The following is a 19,045-nucleotide window of genomic DNA, read 5'->3' as shown; positions in this document are numbered from 1 at the left end:
CCTCTACTGTAATTCATTTCTCCCCCTTGTATTATTTTTCCCTTTCCCCTCACTTCCTCTTGTATGTAATTTTGTATAACCCTGAGGGTCTCCTTCCATTTCCATTCAATTTCCCTTCTCTCTCGCTTTCCCTCCCACCTCTCATCCCTGTTTAATGTTAATCTTCTTCTCATGCTCTTCGTCCCTACTCTGTTCTTAGTTACTCTCCTTATATCAAAGAAGACATTTGGCATTTGTTTTTTAGGGATTGGCTGGCTTCACTTAGCATAATCTGCTCTAATGCCATCCATTTCCCTCCAAATTCTATGATTTTGTCATTTTTTAATGCAGAGTAATACTCCATTGTGTATAAATGCCACATTTTTTTTATCCATTCATCTATTGAAGGGCATCTAGATTGGTTCCACAGTCTTGCTATTGTGAATTGTGCTGCTATGAACATCGATGTAGCAGTGTCCCTGTAGCATGCTATTTTTAGGTCTTTAGGGAATAGACTGAGAAGGGGAATAGCTGGGTCAAATGGTGGTTCCATTCCCAACTTTCCAAGAAATCTCCATACTGCTTTCCAAATTGGCTGCACCAATTTGCAGTCCCACCAACAATGAACAAGTGTACCCTTTTCCCCACATCCTCGCCAGCACTTGTTGTTGTTTGACTTCCTAATGGCTGCCAATCTTACTGGAGTGAGATGGTATCTTAGGGTGGTTTTGATTTGCATTTCTCTGACTGCTAGCGATGTTGAGCATTTCTTCATGTACTTGTTGATTGATTGTATGTCCTCCTCTGAGAAGTGTCTGTTCAGGTCCTTGGCCCATTTGTTGATTGGGTTATTTGTTATCTTATTGTCTAATTTTTTGAGTTCTTTGTATACTCTGGATATTAGGGCTCTATCTGAAGTGTGAGGAGTAAAGATTTGTTCCCAGGATGTAGGCCACCTATTTACCTCTCTTATTGTTTCTTTTGCTGAGAAAAAACTTTTTAGTTTGAGTAAGTCCCATTTGTTGATTCTAGTTATTAACTCTTGTGCTATGGGTGTCCTATTGAGGAATTTGGAGCCCGACCCCACAGTATGTAGATCGTAGCCAACTTTCTCTTCTATCAGACGCCGTGTCTCTGATTTGATATCAAGCTCCTTGATCCATTTTGAGTTAACTTTTGTGCATGGTGAGAGAAAGGGATTCAGTTTCATTTTGATGCATATGGATTTCCAGTTTTCCCAGCACCATTTGTTAAAGATGCTGTCCTTCCTCCATTGCATGCTTTTAGCCCCTTTATCAAATATAAGATAGTTGTATTTTTGTGGATTGGTTTCTGTGTCCTCTATACTGTACCATTGGTCCACCCACCTGTATTGGTACCAGTACCATGCTGTTTTTGTTACTATTGCTCTGTAATATAGTTTGAAGTCTGGTATCGCTATACTACCTGATTCACACTTCCTGCTTAGCATTATTTTTGCTATTCTGGGTCTTTTATTTTTCCATATGAATTTCTTTTTTTTTTTTTTATAAAGAGAGAGTGAGAGAGGAGAGAGAGAGAGAGAGAGAGAGAGAGAGAGAGAGAGAGAGAGAATTTTTAATATTTATTTTTTTTAGTTCTTGGCGGACACAACATCTTTGTTGGTATGTGGTGCTGAGGATCGAACCCGGGCCGCACGCATGCCAGGCGAGCGCGCCACCGCTGAGCCACACCTCCAGCCCCCCATATGAATTTCTTGATTGCTTTCTCTATTTCTACAAGAAATGCCGTTGGGATTTTGATTGGCATTGCATTAAACCTATAGAGAACTTTTGGTAATATCACCATTTTGATGATGTTAGTTCTGCCTATCCATAAACAGGGTATATTTTTCCATCTTCTAAGATCTTCTTCTATTTCTCTCTTTAGGGTTCTGTAGTTTTCATTGTATAAGTCTTTCACCTCTTTTGTTAGGTTGATTCCCAAGTATTTTATTTTTTTTGAGGATATTGTGAATGGAGTGTTTTCCCTCATTTCCATTTCAGAGGATTTGTCGCTGATATACAGGAATGCCTTTGATTTATGCGTGTTGATTTTATATCCTGCCACTTTGCTAAATTCATTTATTAGCTCTAATAGTTTCTTTGTAGACCCTTTTGGGTCTGCTAGGTATAGAATCATGTCATCTGCAAATAGTGATAATTTGAGTTCTTCTTTTCCTATTTTTATGCCTTTAATTTCTTTCGTCTGTCTAATTGCTCTGGCCAGTGTTTCAAGAACTATGTTGAACAGAAGTGGTGAGAGAGGGCATCCCTGTCTTGTTCCAGATTTTAGAGGGAATGCCTTCAATTTTCCTCCATTCAGAATGATGCTAGCCTGAGGCTTAGCATAGATTGCTTTTACAATGTTGAGGTATGTTCCTGTTATCCCTAGTTTTTCTAGAGTTTTGAACATAAAGGGATGCTGTACTTTGTCGAATGCTTTTTCTGCATCTATCGAGATGATCATATGGTTCTTATTTTTAAGTCTATTAATGGGGTGAATAACATTTATTGATTTCCATATATTGAACCAGCCTTGCATCCCAGGGATGAATCCTACTTGATCATGGTGCACAATTTTTTTGATATGTTTTTGAATCCTATTCGCCAGAATTTTATTGAGGATTTTTGCATCTATGTTTATTAGAGATATTGGTCTGTAGTTTTCTTTCTTTGAAGTGTCTTTGTCTGGTTTAGGAATCAGGGTGATGTTGGCCTCGTAGAATGAATTTGGAAGTTCTCCCTCTTTTTCTATTTCCTGAAATAGCTTGAAAAGTATTGGTATTAGTTCCTCTTTAAAGGTTTTGTAAAAGTCTGCTGTATACCCATCCGGTCCTGGGCTTTTCTTAGTTGGTAGTCTTTTGATGGTTTCTTCTATTTCCCCCATTGATATTGGTCTGTTTAGGTTGTCTATATCCTCCTGACTCAATCTGGGCAGATCATATGACTTAAGAAACTTATCGATGCCTTCACTATCTTCTATTTTATTGGAGTATAAGGATTCAAAATAATTTTTGATTATCTTCTGTATTTCTGAAGTGTCTGTTGTGATGTTGCCTTTTTCATCCCATATGCTAGTAATTTGAGTTCTCTCTGTTCTTCTCTTTGTTAGCATGGCTAAGGGTCTGTCGATTTTATTTATTTTTTCAAAGAACCAACTTTTAGTTTTGTCAATTTTTTCAATTGTTTCGATTTCATTAATTTCAGCTCTGATTTTAATTATTTCTTGCCTTCTACTTCTTTTGCTGTTGTTTTGCTCTTCTTTTTCTAGAATTTTGAGATGAAGTATGAGATCATTTATTTGTTGGTTTTTTCTTTTTTTAAGGAATGAACTCCAAGCAATGAATTTTCCTCTTAGAACTGCTTTCAATGTGTCCCATAGATTCCAATATGTTGTGTCTGGGTTTTCATTTATCTCTAAGAATTTTTAAATTTCCTCCTTGATGTCTTCTATAACCGATTGATCATTCAGTAACCTATTGTTCATTCTCCAAGTGATGCATGATTTTTCCTTCCTTCTTTTATCATTGATTTTCAGTTTCACTCCATTATGATCAGATAAGATGCATGGTATTATCTCTACTGCTTTATATTGTCTAAGAGTTGCCCTGTGACATAATATATGATCTATTTTTGAGAAGGACCCATGTGCTGCTGAGAAAAAAGTGTAACTGCTTGATGTTGGGTGGTATATTCTATATATGTCAATTAAGTCTAGGTTATTAATTGTGTTATTGAGTTTTATAGTTTCCTTATTCAACTTTTGTTTGGAAGATCTGTCCAGTGGTGAGAAAGGTGTGTTGAAGTCTTCCATGATTATTGTATGATGGTCTTTTAGACTCTTGAACTTGAGAAGAGTTTGCTTGATGAACATAGCTGCACCGTTGTTTGGGGCATATATATTTATGATTGTTATGTCTTGTTGGTGTATGGTTCCCTTGAGCAGTATGTAGTGTCCCTCTTTATCCCTTTTGATTAACTTTGGCTTGAAATCTATTTTATTTGATATGAGTATGGACACTCCTGCTTGTTTCCGAAGTCCATATGAGTGAGAGAATGTAGGTGGGAAGGCCCAAGGGGTGGGACACAGGTGGGCCAAAGAAATAATTGGGCAGGAAGGACTTCTGAGTCAGCATCTTCAAGTTTGCTGGGGGCTGTTCATTAACACTTCTTTGGGATGGGCTGTGGCCTTGGGCTTTTCCCAGACTTCATTAACATTCCAAGAGTTGTTCAACTTTTCTAGGAATTCATTCTAAACATGGCCTCCATTTTGGATCTTACTTGATATTAGACCGGATTTACCTAACTACACTGACTACCTAACTTTAAATCTGGCTTCAGTGGCACCCCCTTTCTCCACAGAAAAGTCTTAACTGGGCTTTTCCAGAAATCTTCACCATGGCTGATTTTAGGACTGTCAGCAAAAGAGTCTCTGCAAAAGAGTTCAATGTAGATAAACTTCCTATTTTTGTGTCTCCCTGTTTTACTTGGCCACTGGCCAAGAAGATACCAGCACTCCAGGCACTGGACACCCCCTTACTAGTTTTTCCCAAACATATTCAGTATAGTAGTGTGTAGAAATGTGCAAATAAGGCCTCTGGCCTTGAGCTGGGCTTCACAGAGATATCTACATTTTTAAGACAAGAAAAGTTACCAATTGGGCTCCATGGTAACAGCTGGCAGAGAGAGGAAAGAAGAGGGAGAGCTTGGAATGGAACCACCATTTGACCCTTTCTCAGGTGTTGTCCTTGAAGGGTTAACTTGCCCAAAACAGTGAAAGAAAAAGCTGCTTTTATGTGAACTTCTGCAGATTGTGAACCTTTGAACCCCTCCCTTTACATATTGGGTATAAAACTCTGAAACTACCTGAAGCCGGGGCTCAGGGGATTAATGATTATAGCAAAAGCTATGCCCTCTGAACCTGGCTGTGAAAAACCAGCCTCTATCTCAGAGCAAAGCCTGTCCAAGGAAGGGACATGGCCTCTGTCCTTGGAAAAACCCACAGAGCACTCCTAAGCACATTCCCACCCTGCTAAGTTGTTTATCTACAAATAAAGGAGAGATCTGCTGCGCCAGATGTCCCTGACTCAGTCTGGCTAGGTGGAGATCCATAGCAGCCCCCTAGCAGGCACCAATTAGCATGAGACAGGGAAATACCTGGGATGCCAGATAACCCTCCCAGTAGTTTATGGTGGTTGATAACAAGTTGGGAAACCACGTCGTTCAGCACGTACACCCCTCTTGGCTTAAACCAATCAGTTCAAATGAATACCCCTTTTGTACTGACCAATCACCCCTACCCAACTTGTTCCTGCCAGTGAATGTGCTAATCATGTTTTAGAGTTGTTATTTGATTTTCCCGAGGTGTGTGATGATTTGCTAAAAGAGGCTATGATGTATGTGAAGTCCCTGCCCTCTCCAAAGAATGTACAAAAATGCTGCAAACCCTGGGTTCGGGGCCTCTCAGCATCACCAGTTGCTGTGTGTGTGCGCGGAGGACCGAGCTAGCTGGCAATAAACACCTCTTTGCTGCTTGCATCGATCTTGGGTCTCTGGTGGTCTTTGGGGGTCCCGAATTCAAGCATAACAGCTGCAGCCAAATAAAACTGTTTCCTGCTATCTTTGGTGCCTTGCCTCGTCTGTCCCTACAACCGTCTTACATGATTTTGCCAATTTATATTAAAAATATATTCCTTTCTCACTTCCATCCCTAGTGGACGTTTTTCTTGTGTGTTCTCTTTGCCACAAGGCTTTCATTTGTATTATTCCCTGTGCCTGGAATACTCTTTCCTCTACTTTTAGCTCTTGCATGTCTAAGGAACACTTTTGAAAAGTCCTTTCCTGACACTCTTATAGGATAAAACCCTTATATTAAGCTTTCTACTAGTGCCCTTATACATAGGTTTTCTGAGAAACTGATACAGTCCTGAAACCTCCCCCCCCCCATTCTTGTGATCATGCCATAAATATTTTGAGTATCACTCAGTAACAGATGTGAGTTTATTATGAGCAGTAGGAATAGAGAAAAGAGATATTTTCAAGAGAGAAGGAGAACTTTCAGAGAGGAGAAGGATTGCCCTCCAAATTTATTGAGAGTCCCAGGCAAGTTTCCACCATGCGGCCAGTGCAATGGTTTCATTAATGAGGTTCTTGGCATAAAAGTTAGTTAGCGAGACTGAAATAAAACACACAGACTCAGTCACCTTATTTCTATTGCCAGGTCCGAGACGGCTCCCCTCTCTGGTTTCCTCCTCTAACTGCCCGGCAGGGCAGCAAGGATTACTCAGGGCTAGCAGGAGAGAGAGAGAGTGAACACGCCTGGGAGTAGCTTTTTATTGGGGAACAAGAGATTCAGGGAGAATTCCATCCAATGAAGGTTGAGGGGGGACTGCACTCCAAGGTCAGGGTCAGTGATTGGGCCCTCGGGGTCAGTGGTCAGTCACACCCCCACACGGACGGGTTCTCTCATCAGGAAAGGGCCAGGAAAGTTCTGACACAGCAAGAACGCCTCAGACCCTTAACGGGAGCCACCCAGTCTCGTGTCAGAATGGCTTCCCACAGAAGTTTCCAGAGTCCTGTTCAAATTTAACTTCTGACTGTTTTTAAACTTCTGACTTTTGGCAGCATAGGAACTGCAGGAAGGGTCCCAGAGAGAATGTTATGGGCTCAGAGTTTGAGTTTTAAGGATACTGAGTTCCCCAGTTTTTGTCTCAATTTCCTGCCCCCTTAATTGGTTCATCATCCTTTGAATATCCCTCATCAGGTTTTCTTTGTAAGGGTCCTGGCTATTGGGTGATGGGGGTGTGACATAGTTTGGTGATAAGGGAGAGTCCTGCAGACTTGTTCGAGGAGATAATGGTCCAAAAACAGTAGATTTATTTATTTATTCATTTACCCACCCACCCCTTGGGTACCACGGATTGAACTCAGGGGTACTCAACCACTGAGACACATCCTCAGCCCTATTTTGTATTTTATTTAGAGACAGGGTCTCACTGAGTTGCTTAGCACCTTGCCATTGCTGAGGCTCAGCTCGAGATTCTCATGTCTCATCTCTCCAGCCGATGGGATTACAGGCATCGGCCATCATGCCTGGCAGGAGTTTTTCTTAATTGAGACTGGGGGAATAATGCACGAATGGTGCCTCTCTACATCTTGTACAGCTAGAGAATTGAAATATTGGGCTCTACTTATGTACAATGAATTGAAATGCATTCTGCTGTCATGTACAACTAAGACAAGAAAAAAAAAAAAGACTGGGTGAAGTCCAGAGTATTAGTGCACACCTGTAATCCCAGAAACTCTGGAGGAGGATAGAGAATTCAAAGCCAGCCTCAGCAATTTAGCCAGTCCCTGTCTCTGAATAAAATATAAAATTGGCTGAGGATGTGGCTCAGTGGTTAAGTGCCCCTGGGTTCAATCCTCAGTAAGTTAAAAAAAAAAAAGTCTGGGGGAGGTTTTGACATACCAAGCCCCCATCTTCCAGGTGCTTATTTGTTAGGTTGTTTTTGGTTTTCAATTGTCCCCCCCACCATTGTCTTTCCCCTGCTCACTCATTTCATTATATACTTATCACCTCTTCTTCACACTCAGTCCACCACTAAGTGCTGTTTGTTCTACCTCCAAACACAGCTCACCATCCCTATTCTATTATTCTTGCCTGAGTCACCATCAATTCTTGCCTAGTCTCCCTACCTTAATTCTTGACCTCCTTTAAATAATTTTCTATGTAGTTAATACATTTTTATTAAACATAAGTCAGAACATGTCACAGACCTATTAAAAAATTTCCAACAGCTTTCTGTGAAACAATGTAAACATGTAAACTCTTGACATCATCTGCTAAACTGGCCAAATTTTTGGCTTCATCTCCTACCTCTCTCTCCCTTGCTCACAAACTCCAACCAGAAGTTCTTCCCTGCCTCAGTGCCTTGGTACTTTTTGCCTAGAAGGAAGGCTTCTCCCCTTCTAGCACTGGAGTCTCAGTTCAAAGTCCTCTTTATTATTATTATATTAAAATTTTTATTTTAATCAAACCCTTGTGTGGAAGGCTCACTTCAATAGATTGCAGCCAGGGAGCTGCTCTGCTACATACAATCCCCCTTAAACCCAGAAGCATGTTCCCTTTAGGGCCACCACAAACATGGGTTGCATGATGGCAAGAGGGCAACCCCCCTTTCCAGCTACACCCTAATCAAAGTCCCCTATAAAGAGGTTTTCCCTGGCCCTCCAATTTATTATTTTATCTCTGATCTATTTCCCAGTCCCTATCACATTTCCCTGTTTTAATTTTTTGAGTGTTTACCAATAAGTGAAAATTTCCTTCTTCCTTCATTCTGTTCATTCACTGTTTTCCCTCCCTCCTACATTTATTTATGTTTCTCACCCTCAAGACTGCAACCTTCGTTAGAGAAAGAATTTTATCCTTTCTGTTTGAATTTTATCCTTTGTGTTTAATTCCATATCCCCAGTGAAGGATATGAAAAATAACCCCATGAAAAAAGGGGAATAACCTCCAGGGAGAAAAGAGGACAATGTGTGTGTAGAGGGGAGGCAAACAATGGACTTTGGGCTCTGGACTTTCAAACTTTCCCAGGAAAAGTGGCTTTAAAACTTTTGCAACTGTTTCCCCTGATTTGAGCTTTGAACTTGCACAACTGTTTTCCACTGACTACCCAACAGATACATTTTTGCCATTATTTAAGTCTCACTTGTTATGATTCCAATCTCACTTAAACCCTATAAAAATCAGACCCTAGTTGTAATCAATTGTCATTTCCTCCCCTGAAAATGTGCCATTCTGCTGCTTAATATAAGAAGCTTGCTGATCTATAGAGGTCTGTTCCCGGTTTTGGTTATTTCTTCTACCCGGTGCCTGTAGCATTCCTACAGTCCTGACACATTAGAAAATACTCTTGTGAATATGAATGGACCCATTCACTATATCATATGTGATACTGAATAAAGTTACTGAGTCCCTTTTTTTAAAATTTTATTTTATGTTTTTTTAATAGCTACACATGACATTACAATGATCTTGGCAATTCACACATTTGAATCATTGGGGTATAATTTCTCATTTTTCTGATTGTACAGATTGCAGAATCACACTGGCCATAGAGTCACCTTACTGAGTCCCTTTTTATAAAACAGTCACTAAGTACTATATTCAAGTTATTGAAATATGAAATATTTGAAAAGGAATAGACATTTCTCCCAAAGATTTGGGGATGAAAAAAAAAACAATAACATGCTTCATACTGTTACTGTTACACAGCATGGGCCCTCTGGGAAATTGAGGCAGCACGAACCTCGCCCCCCGCCCATACTTTTGGTGAGGCCAGAAAGATTTCAGATATGTTGCTCAGGAAAGAGGAAAGGGACACTCTGAAGGTAGGAAAAGGGTTCTCTCAGAGAAGAAAGGGATATCAGGCCTCTTCAGCCCTCCTGTTTTACGGGAAGTCCTAGGGGAAGTTTCCAGAGTTCTAAGTCCACCTTCTGACTTTTCACTGACAGCACAGGAACTTCATGGACCACCTTCAAGAAAGGGATGGTATTCAGAGTTGAAGTGTTTTAGGAAATTCCCCTAGGAATTGTTTTTGTCCCAATTACTTGTCCCCTTAGTGGGTTTGTCATTGATCCAGTTTTTGCCTCAATTTCCTGCCTTCTTAATCAGTTTATTAGCACTTGAATAGCCCCCGTCAAGCTTTCTTGATGAGGGTCTTCTTAAATGTTTTAGTTGTGGTAGAAGGCAATGGGGTTGTGATAGGGTCCAGATACCTGGGAGGGAGTGACTTGGACATGAAACAAGTTTTACTTAAAGGAATGTAACTTTGGCAGGGGGAGTTTTAACACACCAAGTCCCATCTTCCAGGTGCTTATCTGTCAGATAAAGGTCCCTGTGGTTTTTAGTCATCCTTCATTGTCTTTTCCCCTGCTTATCCGTATGACTGACTAGCTGTCTAACATTACCTTGTTTAACCTTATTTTTCTTTTTAGGCAGATTGAAGTAATAAGCAGAGTGGTTGCTGGGCAAAATCCTAGAAAGCTACAGGAGGTCGGAGGAGAGAGAGGGAGAGGGAGATGGATGAACTATATAAAGTAAAAATAATGGAATGGGAAGTTTAGTAAGAATTAGATGTCTTCTTCACCCTTAAGATTGGTCAACACAAATTATATGGCAATACTTTTGATTTTCTGTACTAAGGAAAGGGAAAGGAAGTATGAATGTACCCAAAGCAAAAAGATCATTTGGAAAAATTTCATTGATTTGATTTTGAAATTCAGCCAGGGGCTGGGGATGTGGCTCGAGCGGTAGCGCGCTCGCCTGGCATAAGTGCGGCCCGGGTTCGATCCTCAGCACCACATACCAACAAAGATGTTGTGTCCACCGAGAACTAAAAAATAAATATTAAAAATTCTCTCTCTCTCTCTCTCTCCTCTCTTTAAAAAAAAAAAAAGAAATTCAGCCAGATTTATATGAACCACAGTTGTTCATCATCCTTACCAGGATCTTTTCAACAGCCCAGGTGGGACAATAAATATAATGAGTAGAACAAGGATACCCTGGTATTGGCCAGCTCACTCTTCATGGCTAGCTTTATACATTTTGATCAGTATTTTAAGTTAAAAATTAGCCAAGTATGATGATTTCCAGCTACATGGGAGGCTGGGGTAGGCGAATTTCAACTTCAAGGTGAACCTGGCAATTTAGCAAGACCCTGTATCAAAATAAAATAAAAATGTAGAAGTGTAGCTCCATGATAGAGTGAGTGCTTGCCTAGCATGTGTGGGGTCCTGAGTTCAATCCCCAGTCCTTGGGACAGGGGTATTAAAAGAACTTCTGGTAAATTTATAGACTGGAACTTTTCTCCAGAATAGATAAGTTTCATCTGGTCTGGAATCACATCTATGTTCCTGCAGTTTGCTTTTCTACCTGTTTCCTATCCTGTAACCCTAAAATAAGCCTTATCCATCTTGCTACATTCAATCTAAATTCCAACTTCTATGAAGATTTACCTAATCATTTAAGACCAAAATGAATTATTTTTACTGAAATCTTTTAGACCTTCATGTTGCATTGCTCAGTAATTATTCCATGAACATGTACTTTGCTTCTTTAATTGGGCTGTAAGCTCTTTGATGGCTTGAATATCCTGTATGAACATCAGTTATTTTGTGGAGGCTAAAGCATTCCCAGCCAAATTATGGGCTAGTGAAAAGTGTTAAAAAGTGAATAAAACAGGTTATTTGGGCCCAATTTACATATCCTTGATCAAAATGAAGACCCCCACCTGAGCCCTCTAAAATAAATCTGGTGTTAGTCTTTCTCTGTATAAATAATTAATGACGTTTATTTTTGATCTCTTCCAAATTAATTAAAAAGGCATTGGAGGGCTGGGGATATAACTTAGTTGGCAGAGTGCTTGCCTTGCTTGCACAAGGCCCTGAGTTCAATCCCCAGCATCACAAAAAAGAAAAGGCATTGGAAAAATAACTTCTGATTTTCATGTGAGATAATGTACTGCTTTTCAGAATGAAAGCACTTGTGAATCATTTTTGTTATGAATAATTTAGAGTACTTGGGATATTCTATTTCTAGGTTAAATAATTCAAAATAGGATTTTAGTAATGCATATGTGATACATATTTAAAAACAAATGTGAAATATCTTCTTGAAAGTTTGTTTTTGTAGTGAATTCAGTCATTCAAATTGTTTTCTCTCAAGATCCAAAAATTCCAGGGCATTATCAGCTTTGAGTTTATCCTAAAAAAAGAAGAGAATATATTAAAGCATTATTGGTTGTTTTTAAAGTATTTTATTAAATGTCCTCATTGGGTTTTTAAATTATCAGCTCCCTCATGAGAAGATCACCATTAAACAGGGACGAGAGGCGGGAGGGAAAGGGAGAGAGAAGGGAAATTGCAAGGTAAAGGAAGGAGACCTTCATTGTTATACAAAATTACATATAAGAGGAAGTGAGGGGAAAAGGGAAAAAAAAGCAAGAGAGAGAAATGAATTACAGTAGATGGGGTAGAGAGAGAAGATGGGAGGGGAAGGGAGGGGAGGGGAGGGGGGATAGTAGAGGATAGGAAAGGCAGCAGAATACAACATACACTAGTATGGCAGTAGGTAAAAAAGTGGATGTGTAACCCATGTGAATCTGCAATATGTATATGGGGTAAAAATGGGAGTTCATAATCCTCGTGAATCAAATGTATGAAATATGATATGTCAAGAGCTTTGTAATGTTTTGAACAACTAATAATAAAAAAAATTTAAAAAAAATTATCAGCTCTCCAGTAGGAGAGAAAATTATTTGCAGGTTATATAGTGAGTCTCTTACCAAAATCCTTTGACCCATGTTTTGCCCCACTATGTGAAATCTGAATCTGAAACTTAATGGATAAAGAAAATGTGAAATACACACACACACACACAAATGGAATATTACTCAGCCAAAAAGAAGAATGAAATTATTGCATTTGGAGGGAGGATGCTAATAGGAAAGACAGTAGAATGAATTGGATATACCTTTCCTATGTTTATATATAAATACACGATCAATGTAACTCCATATCATGTACAACCTCAAGAATGAGAAGTTATACTTCATGTATGTATAATATGTCAAAATATACTCTACTGTCATGTATATCTAAAAAGAACAAATTAAAATTAAAAATAAATCTGAAACTTGACTGTAGGAGTAGAGGAAAAGACTTATAAGGGGGAAAGCCTTTTTAGGGGAGATCCCCTCTTTGGAAATCCTTATTGGATCTCCAATAGGTTTGAAGGATTATTTTGAGGCAAATGCAGAGAAAATGTACAATTTAGGTCTATGGGACAAGAGGGCTTGAAAAACAGTGTTGAGAAGTAAACTAGCCATTCCGTGGCTTCTATATATTGTACTTTTATATTGCCCTAAATAAAAGGTAGGGTCTAGCCAGGTGAGGTGGTGCAGTCCTGTAATCCCAGTGGCTCAGGAGGCTAAGGCAGGAGGGTCACGAGTTCAAAGCCAGCCTCAGCAAAAGTGAGGTGCTAAGCAACTCAGTGAGACCCTGTCTCTAAATAAAATACAAAATAGGGCTGGGGATGTGGCTTAGTGGTTAGTGCCCCCGAGTTCAATCCCCAGTAACCACCCCCCATTCCCCCCGCCCCCGAAAAAAGTGAGGTCTTTCAGAACAAGAGAAGTTATTTTTTTTTGTTTGTTTTAGGTGGACACAATATCTTTATTTTTATGTGGTGCTGAGGATGGAGCTCAGTGCCTCATATGTTCTAGGTGAGCCTTCTACCACTTGAGCCACAACCCCAGCCTGCAACAAGATAAGTTATATAGATGAAGGATCTCAGATTGAAGTACAAATCTGTACATTTTATAAATTTCCTATGAGGAAAAGATTCTGTCATTTTTCCCTCCACCTCCTTCCTGGCCATAGACTATCAACTCTGTAGAAAGAAATGACTGAAGGACAGTTTACTTTGTGATACCCTAATTGATTTTTATCTAGTTTGCAAAGAACAGCCTTGTAGCTGAGGGTAGAGAGGGTAGAAGGAAACATGTATGACAGTTGTGTAACATCCATACCACTAATATATGGATGTCACACAGCTTTCCATATCATGATTACCTTGGGGCTCTTGAATAGCATTAATTAGTGGGTGATTTGGTATCAGGACCTCTTACTCAGAGTTCTTCATTGATGCATACTTGGGCTATCTTCCTTAAAGCTACATTTTAGAAGTGACTTGCTACTTAGAGAAACCATCTCTTTATCTTTTAAAATATGCTAGTTCAAAGTATGCTTCAAAAGTGTTACCCTTTTGTGTATTCTTGAGTCAAGGGATTTGGGGTTACCTCTATATGCTATATCCCAAGTTATATCACTTTTGGCAAATCACTGAACAACTAAATTTTGTTTTCCTCTTCCATATCTTCTTGGTGGTACACATCTGCCTGTATACCTCTTAGTGTTGTTGAACTCATCAAATGAATTTATTTATTACACTTTAAATTTGCCTTAAACTTAAGGGTATTTACCTGCTTGTGGTTAAAAAATCAAAAGATATAAAGTGAAAACATTTTTCCACTACTGTCACTTTACTACCACTTTTTCTTCCAAGAATTATCAGTTTCTTATTTATTCTATCAGAATATTTTATGCATATTCAAGCAAATACTTTTACTTAGGTATATAGGTATTCTTTTTCATTAAATGGACAGTATAGTATCTACAAGTGGAAATATATAAATCATTTTGCATTTTGCTTTTTAAAATAATATGTTCAATATTGATTTCTAATATTTTTATGGTTATATAGATTTTATTGTATATATTACTTATTTAACCATTCCCCTAAAGTTTATTTTCAGTATTTCATTACAGTGTTGCAATGAGTACCCTTATAAAGAATGTCATTGTGAATTTGTGATAGTATAAATTTTTTATGGAAGTTATTTTAAAACTTCAAAGCAATAAACACCAAATAATAAACTAAAAGAGGCATAAAATAATAATTATAATTCCATTAAAGTCTTAATCAGGATACTTGTAGTAATATGATTTCTGTATAATTTTGGTTAACATTATAAAAAGTTTTTCATTTTTAAACTGTTGTTTAAAAACACAAAAACTAAAAGAAAGAAAGAAAAAAATCTTAGCTTTCTACTAATTAGTTTTTTTTTTTTTTTTTGTGGTACTAGGGATTGAACCCAGGGCCCTGTGCATGCTAGGCAAGCACTCTACCAACTGAGCTATATCCCCAACCCCTCAAGAATTAAAAAAAATATATTTTGGTTGTAGATGGACACAGTACTTTTATTTTGTTTATTTTTATGTGATGCTGAGGATCAAACCCAGTACCTCACACATGCGAGGCAAGTGCTCCACCACTGAGCCACAATTGCAGCCCCAACAATTCAAGGTTTTACTACCTCAAGGTAAATGCCAAAGGGGATACATCTTTGTTAAACAGTCTAAGGTTTCCCAGTTAATAACTGGCAACTAGCATACATCAGAATGAATTATCCACATCTGTTAATGTGCTTCAAGTCCATTCAGAAGATTTGATAAGTTATGTAAGGTAGAGAAACCTTGAGGAAACTTTTGGATTTTACATTAGAAGTCAATAAATATGCAAAAGGATTATGATTGAGACCTTTGTAAATTTTTTTAAGAGTTTATTCATCCCCTAATTTCAAATTTTGGCCATCCCTGACCCCTGGTAGTGACAGGTGGTGAAGCCCTTGGGAAGAACTTTCATTTTTAGAAGATGGAGTGGCAAGGAGATAGCAAAGAAGAGGAAATGTGAGGACACTGTGTCTCATTTTAAACTCATCTTGATTCAGGAGTCTAAGGGATAGATTAGGTAGATATATTTTAGTATTATATACCCACCTTTAAACACTAAGGAGAAAAAAATCCAGTTATTTTAGAACTCTTCTTTCTCCTTGAAACCTTGACTTTAGCTGAATAACTAGAATCATTACAACTTTTGAGATTGGTAGATTTGTAACAGAAATATTAAAGAAAAATATTACTTCCCTTCTAATCCACTTAACATGCAAGTTTTATTATTATTATTATATGCTTATTTACAGTTTTCTTTCATGGCTTTATGAATTCAGTTGTAGTAGGCTGACTTTCAGCTTTTTTAATGTTCTTTTGCCCTTTAATATTTTAGCTAGGAGGGTGTCTCAGTGGTACAGCTCTTGCCTTACATGCATGAAGCCCTGGGTTTGACTCCCAGAACCACCAAAAGAAAAAAAATAGTTTAGCTATCTCTGAAAATAAGTAGTAGTTCTAGGAACATTAAGTTCAGTGGTTCCTCTGTTCTTTGTTATCGTGTGCCAAAGTGCTCTGAAATCAAACCCAATTGAACAGGAAAGCTCAGGAAAAGACTATGAAATGAAAGATATATACCTTTGTTTCTTCATCAAATTCTTCAATGGACTCTATTAATTTCCCAGGTTCTAGTTCACCTAGTGGAAAGGGGTAGTCAGTTCCCAAAATAACTTTATCCTGAAAAGAGAAGATGTATTTTCATTTGTAAATTTGTAAAACTTGATCAAAGATCCTCCTATAAAATATTTTGCATCTGCTTATTATAAACTCTCTTATGGTAAATTAATAAGTGTCTTTCTGATCAATAGAACATGAAACTGATCTAAAATTTTAGATTTTTGTTGTTCAAATTTTCTTTTAACATTTTTCCAGCAGGTGTCGCTGTTAGATCTCCTAAAGTTGCAAATCAACCTCATCCTCCTTTTTTTTTAATTAATTGAAATGCAGAGCACTGAAATTTAAGACATTTATATAATAAAATTTATATAATAAAATAGACACATATTTGGATAAAATTAAGGATTATATCTTTCTTTGACTGATACATTGCAATCTATCCCACAATTACTGAAAGCATACTAGAGTTGAAAAGCAAAAATGAAAAATAACTATATAAAAAGATTCTAAAAGTATGTGATTCCACTTGTCTAATAGCAATTATTAGACAAGTGGGATCACATACAACTTAAAAAATTCTGCTCATCAAGGAAAAAATAATCAACAGAATGAAGAGGGAACCTACAGTACCGGAGAAAATACTTGCAAATTATACATCTGACAAAAAGTTAATATCCAGAATATACATAAAACTCTATAACTCAGTTGCAAAAAATATAATTGTACATTTTAATATTTTTATGTATCAATTAAAAATGAATTTAAATTTTAAATATTTTAATGTGTCTACCATAGTAATGTCTATTTCCAATTCTAGATGTTAAGTAGCAACTCTGATTGGATTTGAATAACATTTTGCCACTGTTAATTGGAAATTGTATCTTGAATTAAATAGGTAGTTCCACAAATTCTAATTTCTGAGGCACAGAAGTTCTGGTATTCTATTGCATAGTAGGATGACTGAGGAACATGGTAAAGGACTATATATTTCAATAAGCTTAAGGAAAGAATTTTGAATGTTTTCACCACAAAGCTTAAGGAAAGAATTTTGAATGTTTTCACCACAAAGAAATGTTAAATGTTTGAGAAGATACATTAACCTAAACCTGTTTTTTCTTTTGCTCCAACACAACCCTGGAATTATGTTGGACTCATCCTGCTTCTTCACTCCTGGCATCTGATGAGTTACTAAGCTCTTGGGATCCTACTATGACATCATTTCTTGCTTCCATCACCTTCTCTCCACTTCCCCAATTCCTCTATTAACTCAGAGTCAGACCCTTACCATCTCTTAGCTTAGCCAAGTGTGACCTCTGTAGTACTGAAACACCCTACATACATTGTATTCAGAGCACTTATTATATTGCTATTTATGAGACAATGTCTAAAAATAATAACAATATCTATCATTTGTTTTATTTTTTTTAAAGAGAGAGTGAGAGAATTTTAATATTTATTTTTTAGTATTTGGCAGACACAACAACTTTGTTTGAATGTGGTGCTGAGGATCGAACCCAGGCCACACACATGCCAGGCGAGCACGCTACCGCTTGAGCCACATCCCCAGCCCTATCTATCATTTATTGATTGCTTGGTATATACAAGGTGCTATTCTAAGCCCTTAGCATTTATTAACTCAATGAATCTTCACAACCTTCTTATGAGATGATTTTCATTATTTTCCTCATTCAATAGCTAGGGTAACAAAGATGATAATGAACTTTACTAGAGTTGTACAGTTAGGATGCAGTGCAGCCAGGTTTGTGCCTTCATCTCCACACTCAGCTAAGAACTGGGACAGAAACCATGTCCCTGGCTGTAAGCAGGAAGCCTGGCATAGATTAGGTGTTTATTGAATTAAACTGGGATGCTACTATCATTTTCTAATTGATCTTATGATTTCAAACTCATTTACTTTAAGAAATATTAATCACTGGAGAGAATTGTGTTTTTGTTTGTTTGCAGTACTAGAGATTGAACGAGGGGTGCTTTACTACTGAGTGAAGAATGTAACTCTGACTCATGATTGTGATCTATTTGAGAGTTGCTTTAACATGTGTGTACTGAAGGAATAAATGCTTGAATGTACAAAGAAGGGAAGTATAATTGTAAATAGGCCTGGAATATTAACAATATTTAAAATAATCTAAATATGAGCTTTTGTGAGGGCAAATAACACTTTGATTTCTACAAAAAAAGATTTTCCTAGGTTTTATGAATACATTCATGTGAAATAATATGGAACAACATATAATAAAGTTCAAAAGAAAGACATTATAGACTAACAAATCTATATTTAGATTTCTGTAATCATTACTATGTGAAACCAAGCAAATACACCTGCTGACAGAAGCCCTAAAGACCCTAAGTTATGCCTACTTGAATCTGTGCCAAGAGCTGATCTCGTTCTGAATTGTCTACTTGGCATTCATTGGAAGTTCATTTGTCCTCATTTCTACCTCCTCTCACTAAGGCTGTTTACAATTCCAAAACACAACATAATTTTTGAAGGTTCCATGCTTATAGTACATTTGTCAGGTACATTAACAGGAAAGTGAAATCTACAAATTAATTTTGCTTTCCGTTCAGGAATTCCTTCCCTCCCAATATTATGGCCTTCTCAGTAATAAATACATTCTAAAAGGGGGTCTGATCTGTTTTAATGTGAAGAGAGAAAATGATTCTAAAACAGGAATGAAAATCACTCCTCTGCAATTCATCCTCCTGATTAAGATATGTCTCTGCCCCCCCTCCCCAACTTGATTTTGGATGCTTACTGCAGAACATCAAATTCATAGTTTGGCAACACTTAATTATTATTTAGCAGTTATTAAAATTCCTCTAAATAGGAGTTTAATTATCCACTTGTGATTATCTGATCAATGAATTTTTTAAATTGATGATTTCTGGCAAACATTTGACCATTTCAAGCTTGCTAGTAATTTCATTTTCTAGTTTGTTAGTAACTTCATAGGGGAGAGGGAAGAAGGTATAAAAGGACTGGAAATGAAATTCTTGTTAATAGTGTTTCTTGTTCTGTGGAAGAAGATAGCAGCAAAGAGGAGATTGCTCAAGAGTTGTAT

General features: G+C 37.6%; 1 protein-coding gene across 2 annotated transcripts in view; it reads right to left on the bottom strand.

Annotated features, from left to right (window-relative positions):
* Positions 1-11,642: 11,642 nt before the first annotated feature.
* Positions 11,643-19,045, bottom strand: part of Acmsd (aminocarboxymuconate semialdehyde decarboxylase) — a 45,587-nt gene continuing 38,184 nt past the window's right edge. For both annotated transcript variants that reach the window (XM_026389236.2, XM_026389247.1), the window contains exons 9-10: positions 15,924-16,022; positions 11,643-11,766 (exon numbers count right to left, since the gene is read on the bottom strand). In XM_026389236.2, the coding sequence (XP_026245021.1) occupies positions 11,704-11,766; positions 15,924-16,022 (162 nt within the window). In that variant the 3' untranslated portion in view covers positions 11,643-11,703. The remainder of the gene's footprint in view (positions 11,767-15,923; positions 16,023-19,045) is intronic.

Source organism: Urocitellus parryii, chromosome 1 (assembly GCF_045843805.1).
Source record: "Urocitellus parryii isolate mUroPar1 chromosome 1, mUroPar1.hap1, whole genome shotgun sequence".
Taxonomy (NCBI): domain Eukaryota; kingdom Metazoa; phylum Chordata; class Mammalia; order Rodentia; family Sciuridae; genus Urocitellus; species Urocitellus parryii.
Note: the sequence above shows the minus strand (reverse complement) of the source record. Positions and strands in the feature narration are given on the sequence as shown.